The following is a 20,479-nucleotide window of genomic DNA, read 5'->3' on the forward strand; positions in this document are numbered from 1 at the left end:
ACAATAGTATAGATTACTCTAATAGATTAAAATAAGGAATAAGAGAAAAAAATAGAAGATGAACTAGAATTAGAGTAGGAGACCATTCAGTTGTCTGAAGAGTAATCTTAATAGTACTCTGCACTTCTGAATTTACATTTCATTCATATATATTGCTCATAGAGGAAATATATTGCTGAATTCTAAAATAGAATCTCAAGTTTAATATTTCTCCTCATCCTATGTATTTTGAAAATTGATCATTCTTTCCAGAAATATTAACAATTTGCTTCATATTTACTGTGTGATTCTTGGATACTTGGCATGGTTAAAAGAACCCTGGGAAATTTTACAAAATAGACACACATGAGCAATATATAGATAAGGTATAGAAAGCATATATGTAGACCACCCATCTTGTCCATCAGGAAACTGCTTCTCCTTTAAGACTGAATGTGAATGTCACTATCTTAAGTAATTACCAAAAACCCTAGAAAGAATTGGCTACTTTTCATGAATTTCTTAATTTCACAATATTCTTTCTTCTACCATTTTAGTGATACTTATTGTTTCGTAGCATTTTTGTTTTTCTGATCCTCACTGGGTTTAACATTATTTAAGACCTACTCTGGCAGAATTCATTTCACAAATGGCACGTATCTTTTAGATTATAAGCACTTGCACATGAATATTATTGAATATTGCACATTTCAATAATTATTACTTTTTAAATAAAGGGTTAACAGGGAGAATAATGAATGTTATTTTGTTTCAAAAGATCACAATCCAAATGTTAGAAAAATTACATACATCTGAGGAGAAAAACTTCCATGTGTGAACATGTATGTATGCAAAGTAATTAGCACACTCCATGACAGTATATGCTAGATAATTGATAATATTTTTAATGTGCAATATTTACATTCTTAGAAAAATAAACAATGAAGAAAGAATCAAAGTTGTGCCCAAGATAAGTGTCCAGGAAGAGTAGAGCATATAGGGAGGTCTAGATCATCAGTAGAAGGAAAGGATGCTATCTGTATATGAATATGAAATTCATTAGAGGTTTTCAAAGAACTAAGTGTGTTCCAAGTGGCACAGGAAGGCTCTAAGTATTAGTGAAGGGGGCAGTAAACATCTAGGACATGATCATAGCAAGGCTTAATGAAGGCACCAAGTTCATTACCCATACAAATGAGATACAGTATTGCCAATAATGTAACAAGGTAAATTTCATTTTTTGAAGTTTAAAGAATTTTAAACATCTAATGGCCCACATTAGATAGTATAATAGTTTGTGAACTCATGACACCCATTAAATGCATAATATACTAACTAATGTTCTCAGAGCTCAGTATGTTTCTAAATTAAACACCATCAACAGCTGTCTCAGAGGAATAAGAATTGTCTGGGATCCATGTCTTCCCTGCTTTCTCTGCTATCTGTGTCATGCTGAAATTGTCAATATCTTCTCTGAGACTTCACGAACGAAAATGGTAGAAGAGGAAGCTAATGTTTACTGAGAATCTGCCTGGTGTAAGAGAACTGGATTAGATATTTCATATTCTTTATCTCATGTTAATCTTCATAAAAAGTTTATAAGATCGGTGTCATTATTCCCATTTTGTAAGTGAAGAAACTGATGCCTGGACAGATGATGAAATGTGCCTGAAAGTCATTCATCTGTGAGTGACAAAATCCATATTCAATGCCAGGGCCCAAGCTCTTTCCAGCACATTTCAATATCCTGGCTCATAAAAAGACAACTGGCTAAAAAATAGAGTTTTACTTGTATTTCACAAGGTTTTCTTTTTTCACTAAACACATTGAAGGTACAGAGATTTGTCTTCTGGATTGATGCAAAAAACTATACTTAAATGAAATTATACTTTAAAAAATAAAGTATCCATTTTTTCAGTTCCCTGCTCTGAGAGGTCATTGGATTGTTTTTTTATTTGTTTGTTTTGGTTTTTAACAAGGAAAACATACTTTCCAGTGTGGAAAAACATATGAGAATAAAAATATAATAGGTGGAAGTGACTCTACAAACTGAAAGCAAGTTTTATTATGCATGATAAAAGGAGTTATTTGAAGTCTTTTAAAATATCTAAAACATCATGTGTCAAAGAATTCCTGGTATATTGTAGACAAGCAATACTTTTTTTGTAGAATGAATGAATACCTTTTGATATCAGCATCAATTGATGGTTGAGGGCAGATTGGCGAATTTCAAATTCTAATTTGAAGTACTGGAGTATATCTTAATAGGAATGTCAAAGCAATGATGTTTTGATCATTTTGTTTTATATTTCTTGAAGATAAACTTAAGAAAAATAAATCAAGGGCATTCATGTTTCTTTTCTAGTGTTCAGTTTCGTGTGGTAAAGGGATAAAGTACCGTGATGTGCTTTGCATTGACAAATTCCAAGGGAAATTAGAAGAAAAATATTGTAGCCATCTGCAGAAACCTCGAACTCACAAAGTTTGTAGATCTATCAGATGCCCTTCATGGAAAGCCAATAGATGGAAGGAGGTATGTGATGAATTTTATAATTATAAAATTATTTTTTGCATTTTAAAATCTTAATTTATTCTGTTTCCTATAACCTTGAAAGTTTTTTTCTTTAAAGTGTACTTTATTCTGTTATTGAATTTTCTGCACTATAATCTAAATTAACACTGTACAGTATTAAATGCATTTGTTTAAGTCCACAGTTAAATAACTAATTAGTTATTTGATTTGTCTGTGGCTATAAATTTTACAAGGCATTCTGTTTCTGAATATTAGAGGGACAACTATTGATAATCATCTTGGTAGTCTAGCAGCAAGATATATATTTTGCTGTGGTTGCATTTAGGAATGACCTTATTTCCATCCCCAAAAGCTTGGATTTCAGCTTAGACTGCATCTTGTAGAAGTGACTGGTAAATTGCAGACAGGATTGGAAATTGATAATTAGGGAGGAGTGAAAGTTAGATAACCTAGGCTAGGCTGAGATTAGAGTAGAAAGACTCCTGGGTGAAGTGAAGCTCACAAATAAATGAGGCCCAGGCTGATAATTCAGTTGTAAAAGAAGGGTGATTGATAACCTGCCCTGACTTCCTCAGGGAAGAGAGCGCAAAATCTGAATTGGAGGAGTCATACATCTGAAAGTGGTTGTCAAGCAAACACCAGCTTGGCAAATATTGATGGGACAAAAGCCATGAACAAGATAAAAATGTTAAATGGAATAATTTCCAGAGGGCTGATTGCCTTGGGCTGGGCTTTCAACAGAGTCCTCTGGTTGCTCCCAGAGTACCTACAATTGCTTATCCATTTCTTAAAGAGACTAGTTCTGAAAATAAAAAAAGAAACCTATGTTCTCTGCGTGGAACTACCTTCTGTCAGATGCTGAAGTTAAGTAGTTAAGTCCATTGAAAACAAGGACAGAAAATAGCAGCTAGAGGGTATGGGGTTCCCCTGGGCTCCCAAGTCATCACCGTTTTCCCTGAGCTAATACCACAATATAGGGCACTCAGCTTTTGAATGGTACTATGCCAGTTCATCATCCATATTGAATAAAAAGTTCTCATAGTGAGCAAAAGTCTCAAATTTCCTTGTAGAAGATGCAGCCTCTGCCAAGCATCAGCGTGCTGGAAATTGTGGCTGATGTTTGACTGAACCCTCCGTTTTTCATTCCACAAAAAGAGACATATTCTTGAGCATTTCCTTCTACATTAAATTTTGGTCAAGTAACTAGATTATTTTTCACTCTTTAGAAGAGACTATGATTTAAAAAGTTCTCCTCATTGACTTGCTACAATTAATTAACCTGCTATATTTAATGTCATTAATATTTACAGAGTTGTTCCAGAACTAGATCCATCTTATCTCTCTTACTTTGCTCCCACTATGTGTCTGTGGTTCAATAGGTTGTCTCAATTCTCTTGTCAAAGCAACTTTTGAATCTCCATGGCCACCACCCTGCTCTAGTTCAATGGTTAATTTATGTGTTCCCAGGTCTCCAATGGCCTCCCCCCACATACTTTGGCCACTATATGCCTTCATATTTTGTGAACTCCAGAACTCAAATATACTTGTGCCACTTAATATCTTCTATGACTTATATTGTCTTCAAGCAGAAAGTCTAAAACTTAATCGTGGTTTTTCTTTAGAATTATATCAGACCACTATCTTTTTCTCTCTTAGAGACAATGGATATCTTTTTCACTAAGCACCTAACTTCATACATAGCTAAATACTTCTTATTTTGAATACTTCCATTTAGTTGCAAAGGATCTCAACATCTCTTATTATTTTTGTCATATTGTGGTTGTACTTAAAGTAGAGGGCCACCTTACTTTCTCTGGACCAGTGTGGCAGAATAATGTTAAAGCAACTTTCTCCGAGGAGAAATGCCAAAAGGGCACTGGATGTGAAAAGTTGCAGATGCACCAGGTGACAACAGGTAGCTCCAAATTCTGACATCAGGCAGGAGCCACGAGCAGGGTGGGGATGGGGGTTTGCAGTGAAACTGGAAGAGACATTGCTTCTTGACCATATTCCTATGGATCCCAAGGGTGCTTTTGCTGCTATGCAGCTGCTGTAGCTGCTGTGATTGATATTCATGAAGGACACTTTCTGGCCTTTGACCTCCAGCCCCACGACAGTGAATCCATCATTAGTCCTAACAGATTGGCCTTGGCTTACCACCAAACATGAAATTGTACAAGATCCACTAAAGGAATGTATTTCAGAAATTTCAAAGATACAGATTTGAACATGCATAGATTGTAAAAGAGAGGCTTTTGTACTGAGTCTGCTTTCTCCTCTTTACATTGGTTTTCCTTGTCATAGAAATTAGCTTCATTCACCCACACAGTCCTTAAATCTCTGCCAGAAACAAATGACCACTTGTAAAGTCCTTGGCTTTTGATTTATTCTAGAAAAAGTACCCATATGAAGTCACAATTGCAGGCTGTCACTGCACTACATATAATATTATATTCAACAGAAGTGTAATTTCAGAGGTGGTTACAAGAAAATCACTGGTTGTTGCTTTGTTCTGCTTGTATAAATTGCTAACATTGCTTTAATAAAATCACCTGCTATAAAATAATTCCATTCATTACCATTTACATGAGGCTTTAAGTGGAAAGGCTCATTTGGTAAATTGTTGATCAAAAAGGTACTCAAATGAGTTTGAAGAGATACTTTTCATTTGGTGTTGATATCCTTTTTCTTTAATGTAATGAATTTTAATGACAATTGCTAAACAAGAACAAACATTGCTATACAAGACCATTTGTCTTCTGTGTCCAGATGTGTATCTTTAGAGGCAAATCAAATAAGTCCTAAAAAAAAAAAAGACCTTCACAAACAAGGGGATGTTTTTATCATGTATGTATTTGAGAATATCAGCTCCCTTTTTAAGTTCAAGGTGAGAATACCACTAGATTTTTTCGTGTCTCAGGCCTCACCTACTAAGTTAAGTGTTGACAAAATGAATAGATGAATAGTCCCTATGTTTGGGGACAAAAAACAAAAAACAAAACATGTCTTGAATTCTTACCTTCCCTTGATCAGGCTGAACCTGCTGGATAATTTAGAAAAGAATGAGAGGCTCATTCAATCTTATTCAATCTTGAGCCAAATGGAATCAGCCACTTGCCTCATTCGCCTTCTCTGAAATCATATTTTCTCTCTCACATTTTAAGGTCAGAGCTGGGGCCAAAGATGCTAATAAGTTCCCAAATCCCATGAATCTATCTAGTACCTCCCACCTGAAGCCCCTAATTTGGACAAATTAAAACTATATGCTGGATTTTAAGTGATTTTGTATTTAATTCCATATTTTCATCTCCAAATGCATGTCTATTTCCATATTTTCAAAAATTTCTGAGATATGCATTTATATTTTATAATTTTAAAATAATCATATATATGTATATATATATATATATATATATATATATATATATATATATATATACATATATATACATTGATGGACCTTTATTTTATTTATATGTGGTGCTGAGAATCGAACCCAGTGCCTCACACATGTGAGGCAAATGCTCTACCACTGAGCCACAACCCCAGTCCTAAAAATAATTAATCTTTTTCAAGTCCCTAGTGCCATCAAGGAAGGATCCAGAATACCTTCATCTCTGTCTTCAGGGTATTCAGTGATGTGTCCACTAAGGCAGGCAGGCTGGGTACAATTTCAGAAAGGGATGCCGTCCCTCCTCTGGGGCTGGGTGCTATGGTTCTCAATCTTCTGTTTTTGCATTTCAATGCTGCTTGTCAAATCTCTTTCTTTATCATTTTTCTAAAAATTTAAGATGGCTTCTGAATGACTGAGATGAGGTATATATCAATGAATTTTTCAATGCAGAAATAATTGTACTTCAGCAAGAAAAGTGAAGCAAAAAAGAGTAGGGGGGGAGGGAGGAGTCAGGGACAGTCACTCCCTTCCTGACAATGTATGAGAAGCTTCTCTATTAAAACAACAGTATACTGGAGGTTAATGCATCCATTATGCAGATGAAAAAACAAGCAGCGTGTGCAGGTCACAGGCCAGGAGATATTGGGGGACAGAAATCTGAACACAGATCTATTTGAGCTTTTCCCACTGGGTTTGCTATCATAATTATTTCATTATTATCATTGTATCTTAGCTTATCCTTATATTTCCTTAATAATATATTGCCCTCTCTGGCCAAGAAGGGCATAGTTTCAATAATTGTAGGCTCTTACATAGTAATTTATTCAGTAGAAATGTAATATATCCTGTGCTAAATTTATTGCAAGCTTATTCATGTAAAAAATGGCTAGTTCTTAAATGAAAAATATATAGTAATTTTATATGCATAGGAAACTGAGGATTTAGTTGATCACAATGTTTACTAAACTGCAATGACTTAAATGACTAGAAGCACATTAGGCTATATTAACAGAAGGATAATGTTTGTACTTTTTGGCTCTAATAGTCAGGTATTTGGATACATACTCCGGGATCCATACTTTAAGAAAATCATTACGTTTCAGATTTCCAGTGAAGAACAATCAAATGGCAACAATACTGTTTTATCAGTCCTGCTGTCTTCTGTTGTAAGCAGCAAAAGCCCTGATTATTAGCAGATTAAAGCACTAATGTTTATTTTTACACAACAAAAACAGCATGGCTAGTTTTAATTTTGATTTAGCAGCTCCACGATATCAAGGAGTTGGATTGACGTATCTCCAGTTCATTTGTCAGCTCCTGATGGTCATTAGGTGGCTTCCATGGTTCTAGTCCTCACACCTTCATACTTTTATACGACAGTAGACGTCTTTTTGTTCAAATTAATAGAAGAGAACAGATTCTGGAAAGTGGGTAAAGTTTAAAGACAATTTTAGGTCAACATAAGAGAGTATTTGCTAACATTGGAGGCATCTAAAAATCAAATGTTTGCTTTGAAGATATAGTGAATGCTTTAAGAAAGTATATTTGGTTATGTTTAGTTTGATAAGCTCTCATTCACCATTACTGTAAAAGAGATTTCAGAATTAAGGAAAGATTAGGACTAGGTATTCTTAGAGTTTCTAACTCAAAATGGCATACTACTACTATGTTATTGATTCTTTTGAAAAAACTATAGTTGCAAATAACTAATGGAACAAAAACCTTATTCACAATGAAAATTATAACCAACTCATCAAGAGAGGACTTCACTGTTTTTATTTTAAATAATTATTTATTAAATGGCAAAGTGAGTCAGCATTATTGAAGCCATTTGGCAATGCAGATTGTGATACTTCTTTATCTTTGTTCTACAATAGCTACAGAACTTGTGGATTTGCTAAAATTTATCTTCTGTTTTCACTAAGCCTTTCAAGTTCTAGTCTAAGCAATGTTATATTTATGTGTCAGTATGATTTTTCTATCAAAATTGAGTTATGTAGGGTTGCTAACTTAATGTATTCCAATTATTTGTGTTATACTTGCATCCATGGCCTCACAAAGCCCTCAAACACATCATCTGGGGATATTTTTAAAATAAAATTTAACACGCATATAAATATGTAGTTCTATAAAACTACTAAAATAAGGATGAGTGTATGGGGGTTGTAATGTACTTGGGAGGCCATTCTGTTAAGCCACTTAAGAGGGATGGCAGTGCCTTCACCGCATCTATGACCATAAGAGGAACTGGCTTTAGGTAAAGGTGATGCGTTCTGCTACGAAAACATTTAGCTTCAGTAGCCTTTGATATGCTTTAGTAGGATATGCCAATGCTTAAAATATGATCAGAGAGAGTGGAGTCAGGTAAGGACCCTGTGAGGAGGAGAAGAAAGAGGAGAGCACCTAGAACCAGAAAGATTTCAATCCTAGAAGTAAGACTAATGCACTGGAAGTGGTTAGTTGTGCCAAATGTGTTGGTGAGATTAGCCAAGAAGAGGTTTGAAAAGTGTCTGTTGAATTTGCAGGTTGTTGATGACACAAGGGTTGAGGAATATTAAATTGAAGTAAATTTATCCTCTATTCAAATCTAAAACCATATCAATTTACTCCCTAAAATACTGAAAAACAAAAGTTACCTTTTTTTCAAAGCAGTCCACTTTTTCTCCTTTTGGGAAGGAGAGGGCCATGATAAAATATAGTAACCATGCCTGGTCTCAGTGGATTTTTTTTTTAAACTTGTCTTAGGATCAAAGGAACAATAAAGCAGTGTGGTTTAGTGAATTATAGGAAATTATATGTGTTCATTAGAACTTTTTGCTAAGCTATGTTTTGTGAACTTGTTTTTTCCAGGAATTGTTTTTTTCAGGTTTGGAGGCAGGATGTTTTCCAAATATGGTTTATTTTTTTGAAATTATCTCTGAAAAGTTTGCAGGAGCCATATTTTATAGGTTAAATGTTTTCATAAGAGGTTCAGATGAGGCTAAACTGCATCCAGATGTTTTAGTCTATCTAATAGTGTTCCTGAAGCACAGCACATATTAAGTTATTTGTCTCCCTACAAAGAGGTATATATGTTTTGTGAAAACATTCAATGAGTTGGCAAAATTCAATAGCTTAAGCATAACTTGAATGTATATATGAATTATGTAGATAAGTAAAATTATGCATACAAATTCTCTTTGAAGTCAGCGGTTGCTGCTTATACATGCAAGATAGAAATACTAAATTTTACAGTGTCTTTATAGTGAAAATGCTGCTACAGTTTGTACAAGGAATTGGAGCCTACTTGGTAAATTAAATTCTTAGATTTTGTGGGATTTATATATTTTTTTCTCATGGCAAAATTATATTTTGCAGATATGTGTTAATGTTGTTAAAATAAATAAAAAAGGAAATTAGTTACTCTGGAACTCCTGTAAAAATAGAGAACTTGAAGAACAACCTGATTTCTTTTTTATAATATTGCTGTTGGGAATACTGATGGGTCTTCACACAATACTATCCAGTGTTACCTCAAATCTCTTCTGAGATGACAGGGAATATACAGCACTGGACTCACAAATTAAATAAATATTCTTAGACCCCGCACCTTATTAAGGATGCACCACAACTCTGTGCTGTTGTCAAGCTCTGTTATATGATTTTCACCACTTAGTTTTAGAAAACCTCATATTCCACAGCTACAAAACTGTGAAGTCTTTCCACCCCCAGAGGCAGTGAGTGAGAAGAGCTCAACAGGAAGAATGGAGCTTTGACTGTGCTTTACCACTGTTGTGATTCAATTGTTTATGTCCCTTCAAAATTCATGGTTTGAAATCCTGCACCCCAGAGTGACAGTATTAGGAGGTGTGGAGTGTGGGGTTGATTAGATCATGAGGGTGGAATCCCCGTAATTGACTCTCTTATGAAAAACTACCCCAGAGACTTAGCTTGTCTCTTCTGTCACCACGGAGGTTGCTGGGATCCGAACCCACTGAATTTGGTTGCTTCATCAATAAGAGAAAATGATACCAAATAAAAATGAATTTAATCATAGCCTGGTCCAAACTGGGAAGACAGCTCTCTGTTTGTGCTGTCCTACAGAAATATTAGATTCACAGTGGGAAAAAGCCAGAAAATATACATATGTAGACTTTTCCAATCTGTGCTAGCCAAGATATTGTGTTAGTCAGCTTTTTGTTGCTGTGACAAAATACCTGAGAAAATCAACTTAGAAAAGGGAAGATTTATTTTGGCCCACAGTTTCAGAGGTTTTAGTACATGGTCACCTGGTCCATTGTTTCTGGGCCAGTGGTGATGCAGAACTTCATGTTGAAAGGGCTTGGTGAAGCCCTTCTCATAACATCTGAGCAGAGAAAGAGAAAGACTGGGGACAAGATACAGTCTCCAAGGGCATGCCCCCCAAGAGCCACTCTCTTTAACTAGATCCCACCTCTTACAGTTTCCATCAACTCCCAATACTTCCTTCAGCTATGAATCCATCAGTGGATTAATCCACTCATGAGGTCATGAAGTCTGAGCCCTCATGATGCATTACTTCCCCAAAGTTCATTTCTTCTCTCTCTCTCTCTCTCTCTCTCTCTCTCTCTCTCTCTCTCTTTTGTGGGGGATGGGTACTAGGGATTGAACTAAGGGGCACTTGACCACCAAGTCAAATCTCCAGTCCTAATTTGTATTTTATTTAGAGACAGGGTCTCACTGAGTTGCTTAGTGCCTCATTTTTGCTGAGACTGGCTTTGAACTCGTGATTCTCTTGCCTCAGCCTCCTGAGCTGCTGAGATTATAGGCATGCACCACCACACCCAGTCCAAAAGCTCATTTCTGAACAAGCCTTCAGACATGAACCTTTGGGGGACACTTCAGACCCAATCTACAATAGATCTATCACAGTTCAAGTTCTCTGAGCATGTTGGTGCCAGGGGTTTTGGGGAGGGCAGTTTTAGCTCCCATTCTCAGCACAAGATGATGGTTTATAGGAAGCTGGGATGGATGAAACAGCTTTATCAGGAAATGAAGAATAATAAACAATTTGGGATTTCTAATTTTAAATGGACGTCATTGTACTTCTACCACATGAGAAGGCATAAGCAGATGATCTTTTATGAATCAGAACCAAGTCTTCACCAGACACCAAATCTTCCGGAGCTTCAATTTTGGACTTTTGAGGCACCCAAACTGTGAGAAATAAATTCCTGTGATTATAAGTCACTTAGTTTAGAGTATATTTTTATAGAGGTCTAAACAGACTAAGAGAAAATTGGTACTGATAGCAGGATGCTGCTGTAACAAACATCTAAATGTGGAAGTGGTTTTGGTACTGGGTAATGTGTGGGGACTGTAAGAGTTTTGATGTGTATGTTACAAAATCCTGTGTGGCCCTGAAGGGATTAAGGGCAATTCTGGTGAGAGCTCAAGAAGAAAAGAGAAGAACCGAAGATAGAGCTCAATCTTAGAGACTGTGAACTGTAAAGGCCAATCTGATGAGATGGCAGGCAAAGGAGGAAAGGCCATCCTTGATACACAGTTACAAAGAATCTGGCTACTTTGTGTTCACATTTCAGGGAATTGTGTTAGGGTTTCTGTGTTTTGTGGAAAGTAGAACTGGTAGGTAATAAAACTGGATATCAAAGAAGTTACTAAGCACAGCTTTGAAGTTGCAACTTGATTTCTCCTGACTGTTTATTGTAAAATGCCACCACAGAGAAGTGACTTAAAATAGAAATGTAGGGACTGGGGTTGTGGCTCAGTAGTGGAGCGCTTGCCTCCCATGTTTGAGGCACTGGGTTTGATTCTTAGCAGCACGTGAAAAATAAACAAATAAAATAAAGGTTTTGTGTCCATCTATAAATAAAAAGATTTTTTTAAAAAAATGGAATATAAATCAAAGGGTAAGAGAACTTAAAATATTCTCAGTGTTTCCTATTTGTCAAAATGAGGAAGATTATTCAATATAGAACGTGAAGGCTGTGGCCAAATTTAATAATCAGATTAGAAAATTATCTAATGATAATTAGATTAATTGGGATGGCCATTTCAATCATCGCTGTGAGTTATTTATCAAGACAATGTGGATATCACACAGCCATCTAAATAGAAGCCATGGCCTGTTGTCCAAGACAATGGAAGAATGACCTGCAAAGGCATTTCAGAGATTATCAAGGATTACCCCTGCCCTCATAGGCCCCAGTGCCAGAGCTGAGGGGGAGGATAGGGTGACAGCTACCTGGTGCCAACTCACACCATGAGCTCTAGTCCCTACATTCTGGTGAAAAGCACTCCTCTGCTGTCTCAGGTATGGCTTCAGTGGGCCCAACGCAGTGGACACTGAAGTGGCTGCCCCACCAGGGTGCATAGGTGGTTAGCTTTGGCTACATATGTCAACGTGGTGCATCTCCCAGGCATGCACAGTACATAACCACGTTATTATGATAATGTGGCCATTTCACATAGATTTCAAAAGATAGAGGTGCCTGGAGTGTGAAGGCAAGGCATTGGCCCAAACTCTCCCCCAGTATGTTCAGAAATCAGGACATTGAGCCTAGAATTATTCTGGAAACTTCAGATTTGATGTCATTTGTCCCATTGGGTTTTGGAATTGCTCAGGACCTATTACCCATCCCATTGTTTTTTTCTCCCTTTTGGAATGGGGATGTCTATCCTATGCCTTTCCCATCACATGACTTGTTTGATTTCACAGGTTCATTTGCCTCAAGATGAATCATACCTTGAATCTCACTCATGTCTGACTTAGATATTGATACTCTGGATTTAGATTTTGGAGTTGATGCTGTAATGAGTTAAGACTTTGGGGGCCATGGCGATGAAATGACTGCCTATATTTTGCATGTGAGAAGAACATGAATTTGGCAGGGTGAGGGACAGAATGCTATAGTCTGAATATTCATGTTCTCCTAAAATTCATGTTGGAACCCTACTCCCAAGGTGATGAGACAAAAAGGGGACTGGAAATTAATTAGATCATGAACGCATTGCTCTCATGATTCTGAGATGTCATGTCCAATCAGAATACAGTGAGAGTGTCCTCTATGACCCAGACAGGAGGCCCTCCCCATACACTGAATCTCTTGGCACCTTGATCTTGGAATTTCTGGCTCTATAATTGTGAGAAATAAATTTTTATCATTAATAAGTCACCTAGTTTATCTTATTTTGCTAATTAACATTCTGGATGGACTAAGAAACCTCCTCACATAGGTAGCACCTTACCTTACCGAGGCCAGCAAGTGACTGAAACTCTCTGAGTCTTGGTGTCTTCAGCATGGTACCTCCTTTAGAAAACTCTTGACAAGAAAAATATATAAGTGTTTTGTAAAATTATATAAATAACACAAAATTTTCATTATACAAATAAGAAAAATGAGGCCTGGAGAGGCTAAATTTATAAGTTATACAGTAGCTTCCCAAACTCTTATCCACTGAAATATAATTGGGAGTCAACAAATAGCAAATGTATGGATCCCTTAATAGGTACAAACTGAAATATTATAAGTAAAAAGGTGAACCTAACACTCTTGGAAGCATTATTCACTGAGATATAATGTGTATAGTGTAAGAATTTAAGTGTAACATAAAAGCAATGTAGTAGAATAGTTTATGACTTCATGGTCATTTTTATAGACATCAAGTGCATTTAAGTCAAAAGAGAGGGTTATCAATTGGGAATTTGGATGTGGTCTAGCATAACATAATTCACTTGTCAAAGTTTCTGGAAGGCTTCAGGCAATTTATTGAAAAAGAGGACACGCACACACACACACACACACACACACACTCCACACACACACGCTACAACACATGTAATTTCTGCCTAATGCATAATATAATATTAAATGATGTTTAAAGGAAATAAAAATGTGCAATAGCTCAATCTTGCTATTTTTATATAATTTGATATTTGTTAGCTATATAGTTCAATGCATCTGGGCTTCTTTGCAGTGCTCTGTGACCTGTGGCTCTGGAGTTCAGCAAAGAGATGTCTACTGCAGACTGAGAGGCGTTGGTCGGGTGGCTGAAGAAAGGTGTGATCGGTCCACCCGGCCTTATTTTCAGAGGCAATGCTGGCGCCAGGACTGTGTGCAGTACCAATGGATAGCGGGACAGTGGCTGGATGTGAGTATTGATGAGTGAGCTTTCAAAGACAATGTCTATAAGAGTGTGCTGTTCATTTTGTTATTGCATTTCTAGTGCTCAACATCATGTAAGACAAAAGAGACACATCGGCTTGTGAAGTGTGTTGATGCCCAGAACATGCAAGTAAATGAAAGTTTCTGTGACCCTTCAACCAGGCCTCTGTCAATCAAAAAGTGCAGAAACCCTCCCTGCAAATATGTGGTAGTAACAGGAGACCCATCCCAGGTAAGGCAAAAAAAAAGGAATTGAGAAATTTTGTTCCTGTACACAACAGCTGGGTCTCAAATTTGAAAGTGGGGACAGATAATGGGTATGCATATTGATCTAATGAGTGATACCATTGGATTGTGTAGAGTACTAACAGCAAAATGTTAGTCTGAAGTGTCCGTTGGTACCATCCATGAAACCAACTACTAGGAATAGTTTAGCAAATGGGTCTTGCATGGTTCTCACTTTTTAAAAACAGTACTATTGAGGTATAATTGACAATCAACTGTACATATTTAAAGTGTGCAGCTTAAGTTTAGACATATGTATGTATCCATAAGCTCAGTATAATATACAAAATAAATAGCATATTATACTTCCATCAGCCCCAAAATTTCCTTGTACTATTTTATAATCCTCCCTATACTCCCTTCACCCCACAATTAACCCCCACTATTTTCTATATTAGTTATGTGTCACTGTATTAGTTTGAACTTCCAGGATTTTATATAAATAGAATTATTTTTTTGTCTGATGTAATACAAGTTTTGGAGATTCATTGAGGTCACAATATGTATCAGTAGTTTATTCTTTTTTTATTATTGAGTAATATTTCATATAAATTGTATAGATGTTTTCAAGATTTCTTATCTTTTCTTCTCTGATGTCTGATATGCCTTTAATTCTGATCCAGTTTACTTTTCATTCCATACATCACCATCTTCATCTAAAGCTCAATTTTATCTTTTAAGAAGTCCTCCATGTCTATACTTAATATTTTAAGCATATAACAGTCATTACTGACTTTTTAATGTCCTTCTATGCTAATCGTAAAGTCTGTGTGTTTGCAATTTAGAGAAATTCAGTGTAAGTTTTTGCAAGCATCACCATGAATATTGTGTCACACCTAAAAGGCTTTCTACCTATTAGTAGTCACTTCTCATTCTCCCACTTTCCTCCTAGTCACTGATAACCACTAACTCCTTTCTGTCTCTATTGATTTGCCTGGTTCTGGACATTTTGTATAAATGGAATCATAAAGCATGTGGTCTTTTGTGTCTAGCTTCTTTTATTTGTTATTTTTTGTTTGTTTGTTTGTATGTGGTGCTTAGGATCGAACCTGGGCCGCACGCATGCCAGGCGGGCGTGCTACCGCTTGAGCCATATCCCCAGCCCCTTATTTGTTATTTTTTATATCTTCTTTTTAGAAATAGCTATTCAAATCCTCTGCCCATTTGTATTTTTATTGTTAAGTTAGGAACTTTTTTTCAGGTACCAACTTTTGTCAATTATATGATATTTAAATATTTTTTTTCTCAGTCTGTGGGTTGTCATTTCACTTTCTTCATAGTGTACTTTGGTGCACAAATGTGTTTAGTTTTGAGGAAGCCAAATTTGACAAACTTTTAAAATTATTGTTGTCTTTGTGCTTTAAGTATTACACCTGAGAAATTATTGCCTATTCCATAGTCACAAAGATGAATATTGATGTTTTCTTCTAAGACATGTATAATTTTTGTTTATGCTTTTAGGTTTTTCATATACTTTGAATTGATTTTGTGTATAATGACTTTAGTTCTTTAGGGTAAACACCAAAGAGTATACAGTGGGTCATATGGTGATTCCATGCCTAGTCTTTGGAGGAACTTTCATACTGAATTCCATTGTAGTTGTATGTACTAATTTACAATCCTAACAACAGTTCCTTTCCCCCAACATTCTCACCAGCATTTATTATTTGTTTTATTGATGAATGCTATTTTAACTAGAGTGAAATTAAATCTCAGTGTAGTTGGTTTACATTACCCTGACTGATAAAAATGTTAAACAGATTTTCCAATTTTTTTTGGCCTTTTCATTTTTTTTTAAGAAATGTCAGTCTAGTTCATTTGCTATTTATTAATTGGGTTATTTATTTTTTGACATTAGTTTTTTGAGTTCTTTACATATGTGGGATTTTATCTTGCCTTATTCTTATTCTCTTCCTTTTGACCCTGTGGTAACCTTGAAAAATCTTTGTTACTCTTTGACACCCAGAATATGTAAAAAACTCAAAAAACTTGATGTTGAAAAATAAATAGAAAATTTACAAAATACAAAGCCTAGCCAGAATCTGGGTTCTTTCTATTTATTGGTACAACTCTGGAAAAGTTGAGCAAATGGCTTGGAAACTTTGTTTACCCATCTGTAAATGAGGCTGATCAACTAAGATTGTTGTGGAGATAATGCAGCTATTATAGATAATTATTATTATGAATAATAATTAAACAACTGTTTAATTTTAGTTGTTAAGTTTCAAAACATCTTCTTATCATCTTGCAATTATGTATTTTTAAGTGTGCAGGTAACTGTGGATTTAGTTATCAACAAAGGATTACATATTGCATTGGGATCCGGTCTACTAAGAAACATAAGCTCCATCAGCTTTGGCCTGTATCCTATCGAGAATGCCCTGTGCCACCTTCCTCTCAGGTTTACAAATGCAATATGAGAGGCTGTTTGCATGTGGCCACTTGGAAAGTTGGAAAATGGAGCAAGGTCAGTGTGAAATAATGAATTAAAAACTTTTTGAATTCGGTTTTCCAGGGGGTAGAATGCCTGGTAATCTGCATGTCTAGCTATATTCTTGGAGTTGTCTCATCTCCTTTTGTCTGAAAACTAATGTATCAGTTATTTGTACATATAATCTTATCTCTCCTCTATGCTTTCTGGAACTTTTTTTAATAATAGATGCCATATCAATACTTATTTCTGTTCCTCAGAGAACCCTGTAAGGAGATTACACTTTGAGGAAGTATTTAAAACATATTTACTAATAAGTGAAGAAATAAATAAATCTAATATATGAGTAATAAATATTATTTTCACTATATCATATTCTCAATTTAATTGATGGAAAGCAGATAAATACTACTTTGCAAATAGCATCTTAACTCAGTGAGAAAAAAACTCTTAGGAGTCTTAATATCCTTGTTAATTAATATTTATTAAGTATTTACAATGTATTATAGATATAAGTATACAAAATAAATGAAAAGAAGCCAGTAACTGAGAAATAATAGACTTAAGTCCAGGACTGAGAACTTTTTCCATCTGTAACTGTGCAGTCTTCAGTGTATTTCTTTATCTTCAGTAGTTCTAACCCTTATTGACCCTCCATTTATTTCAAAAGGACCTACTCTGAGCAGGCATGGACTTACTGGACTTCTTTAGTATTTATTATATGTTTTTCTGTAAATTATACTCTGTTCACAGTGCTCAGTGACTTGTGGAAGTGGGATAATGGAGAGAAGAGTAGAATGCATAGCTGAAAATGGTGGGTCCAGTGACCTGTGTCTGAAGCATTTAAAACCAGATGCTCAAAGGAAATGTTATGCCAATGACTGTAAGTTAATAAATTTCAAAAATGAGCCTAGTATGTAAGTTTTTCTAAGAAGTTTTAGTAAAGTGTAAAAATAAATGGACATGATAGTCACATACTCTACAACCTGAAGGGTTCAGGTCGTCAATGTGTGGCAGTATCTATATGATTAAGCTCATGCTGTGTTTGTAATTTGTTCAGTGTTGATAAGATGTGTTAACTTGTCTTTGAAGGTAAATCATTTACCACCTGCAAGGAAATCCAAGTTAAAAGCAACATTACCAAGGATGGTGACTATTACCTTAACATTAAGGGAAGAATAATAAAGGTATTACAGAAAGAGTTCCTAGTTGACTTTACCACTGTTCATTGTCTATTGATAAAGTTTTATAGGTGTTTGCATTTTTCTTTTAGGTCCACTGTGCAGACATGCACTTGGAGAACCCCAAGGAATATGTATCACTGGTAAAAGGTGAAGAAGACAACTTTTCTGAAGTGTATGGCTTTAGGTATGAGCTGTGTTGTGTTCTATCTGTGTATTTTTTATGACTTTTAGAAGTTCTAACCTTTGTATGACACTTGAATAGATCACATATGGGGCAAGTAATTTAAGAGCAGATGGACATATGAGGACCTAAGCCATCTGTTTCCATGCATATTTAATAAGAAAGACATGAGTGTTAAGCTCTACTCACAGAGAAATTGACTTAAACGTGGGTGAATGGTGGGACAATAGAGAAGGGACTAGCTAAAGATCTGTGTGTATTTTCATAAAAATCAAATTAATTCCAGTGACAAACATTAGGAATTATTTTTCTGCAAACTATCCTTAAATTGCCCATCAAGAATATTGTATATTAATCGTATATTAGTTTTGTATATTGAATTATTTTTATTTCTTTCACATTTAACTTGTTGGAATTAGGATATTGAAGAACAGGAGTATTTTTTTATTTTCCCACTTTCAAAGCTTACCATTCATCATGCTGGGGTCTAATAACTATCTAAGATTAAAAATATTCCAATGTTGTTACAGACTACAAAATCCATATGAATGCCCTTTTAATGGAAGTAGGAGGCAAGACTGTGCATGTAAAAATGACTACCTAGCTGCTGGATATACTGTTTTCAGCAAAATAAGAATTGATCTTACTTCTTTGCAAATTAAAAGTAAGTGCTGACTCTATTTTTAAAACAAAATCCTCCATTTCCTAATGAAAGTCTAGCAATATGCTGATATATATGATAATCAGGGTTTAGAGAAGGACCTGGCACTGCAAAACAATTACTTAATTTAAAAAGTATTATTAGCTATCTGATTTCTCTGCAATGACATATCAGGGGTACCCTTAATCAAAATGTAATGGTTGTGGCAGTGATAAGATACTGCCCTTTCAAATCAAAACCCTCTACCTTAAAAAAACCAACTATAAAAGGGCAAGAAAATTAACTTCTTTGACATATACATGTAAGTATTTTTTTCAGGGTTTAAATTAATAATGAACATTAATTATAAATTATAATTGATCAATCATTTTCCCATACAGTATTCATTTAATATGTCAGCAATCCTGTATTAGGGCAATTATTATATCACACTGTAAGCAGTGATGAGAAATTTATATATATATGGAAGTTCAGTGACTTGTCCGTTTCCTAGTTAGTAATTGTTGGGGGGATTATAAAGACCTAGTTACGGACCTCAAGTAATGAATCATACTGCCTTAATTTATAATACTGCCTAGAAATTAATTTATGATACAATCAAATCAAAACATATTTATGGAATCTAAATACACTGAGCATGATGCAGCCTGCTGTCTTGAAAGTGACATGCCTGCATAAAGAGGCAAAGAGTTTATTTCAAAAGCTGAGACAGATCTCAGTCCTCATTGGATCAACTGTGTATAGCCCAGTGCATAAACTAGAGAAAGAAATGAAAAGAGAATATTTATTGAAGCAGTATTTGCATTAATATGTAGTATCTAAATTATAGTTAATATGATGATGAACTTGATGACTACCATTTACCAAACCTTCAACATTTACTACAGTGGATGTTTAGTTCATTTTTCACTAATGTAACAAAATTATTTCCTGTATTATAAAGGAGAGAGGTTTATTTTGGATCATAGTTTTATAGGCTGAAAATTCAAATGGCATAACACAGGCTCTGGCAAAGTCCTCATCCTTGGCTGCCTCACATCATGGTGGCCATGTGTGGGTATCTCTGTGTCTGTGAGATCTCTCTCCATCTCTTTATGCAGCACCACAGTTCAATCATAGGGGCTCCACCCCACTGACCTAATATAATCTCATCATTTCCTAAAAAACTCACAACAAAACACCATAACAGAATTAAGTTTCCATTCCCTTGATATAATTAACAAAAAACTTTGGGGATTGAATTTCTGCATGAGTTAGTAAGAACAGATCCTATTCAAATTATAGTAGTGATTTCAGTGAAACTCTGGAGTCATATTGTTTGGGTGTAAATTCTTTGTTTCAATTTATTAATTGTATGACCTTGAACATACCTTTTAAAGTCTAAATTCCCTCAACTGTGAAATAAGAAATTGCCCCCCAATTTTTCTCTCCTTTTTTCCTGCTTTTTTGTCTTTCTTTTTCTTTCTTTCTCTTATCTTTCTTTCTTACTTTTGGTGAAGATTAAGAGATGATATACATAGTCAATGTCTTGCATGTAATAAATGCACTAAAAATATTGGTTATTATTTTATTATGTATCAGGTAATTAGTACTGCTAAGTATATATTTACATATTTAGCTGTTTTTCATAAATTTATCAAACAAAGTTGCCATATTTTCAGTCATTGGGCTGGGTCCTGAGTGTACA

General features: G+C 35.2%; 1 protein-coding gene across 1 annotated transcript in view; it reads left to right on the forward strand.

Moving 5' to 3' along the window:
- The window catches only part of Adamts20 (ADAM metallopeptidase with thrombospondin type 1 motif 20), a 153,269-nt gene that overhangs the window by 107,707 nt on the left and 25,083 nt on the right, over window positions 1-20,479 (forward strand). The window contains exons 29-36 of the mRNA XM_027934237.3: window positions 2,345-2,512; window positions 13,863-14,036; window positions 14,112-14,282; window positions 16,602-16,802; window positions 17,520-17,649; window positions 17,859-17,953; window positions 18,040-18,134; window positions 18,662-18,795. Of these exons, the coding sequence (XP_027790038.3) occupies window positions 2,345-2,512; window positions 13,863-14,036; window positions 14,112-14,282; window positions 16,602-16,802; window positions 17,520-17,649; window positions 17,859-17,953; window positions 18,040-18,134; window positions 18,662-18,795 (1,168 nt within the window). The remainder of the gene's footprint in view (window positions 1-2,344; window positions 2,513-13,862; window positions 14,037-14,111; window positions 14,283-16,601; window positions 16,803-17,519; window positions 17,650-17,858; window positions 17,954-18,039; window positions 18,135-18,661; window positions 18,796-20,479) is intronic.

Source organism: Marmota flaviventris, chromosome 3 (genome assembly GCF_047511675.1).
Source record: "Marmota flaviventris isolate mMarFla1 chromosome 3, mMarFla1.hap1, whole genome shotgun sequence".
In the NCBI taxonomy this organism is placed as follows: Eukaryota; Metazoa; Chordata; class Mammalia; order Rodentia; family Sciuridae; genus Marmota; species Marmota flaviventris.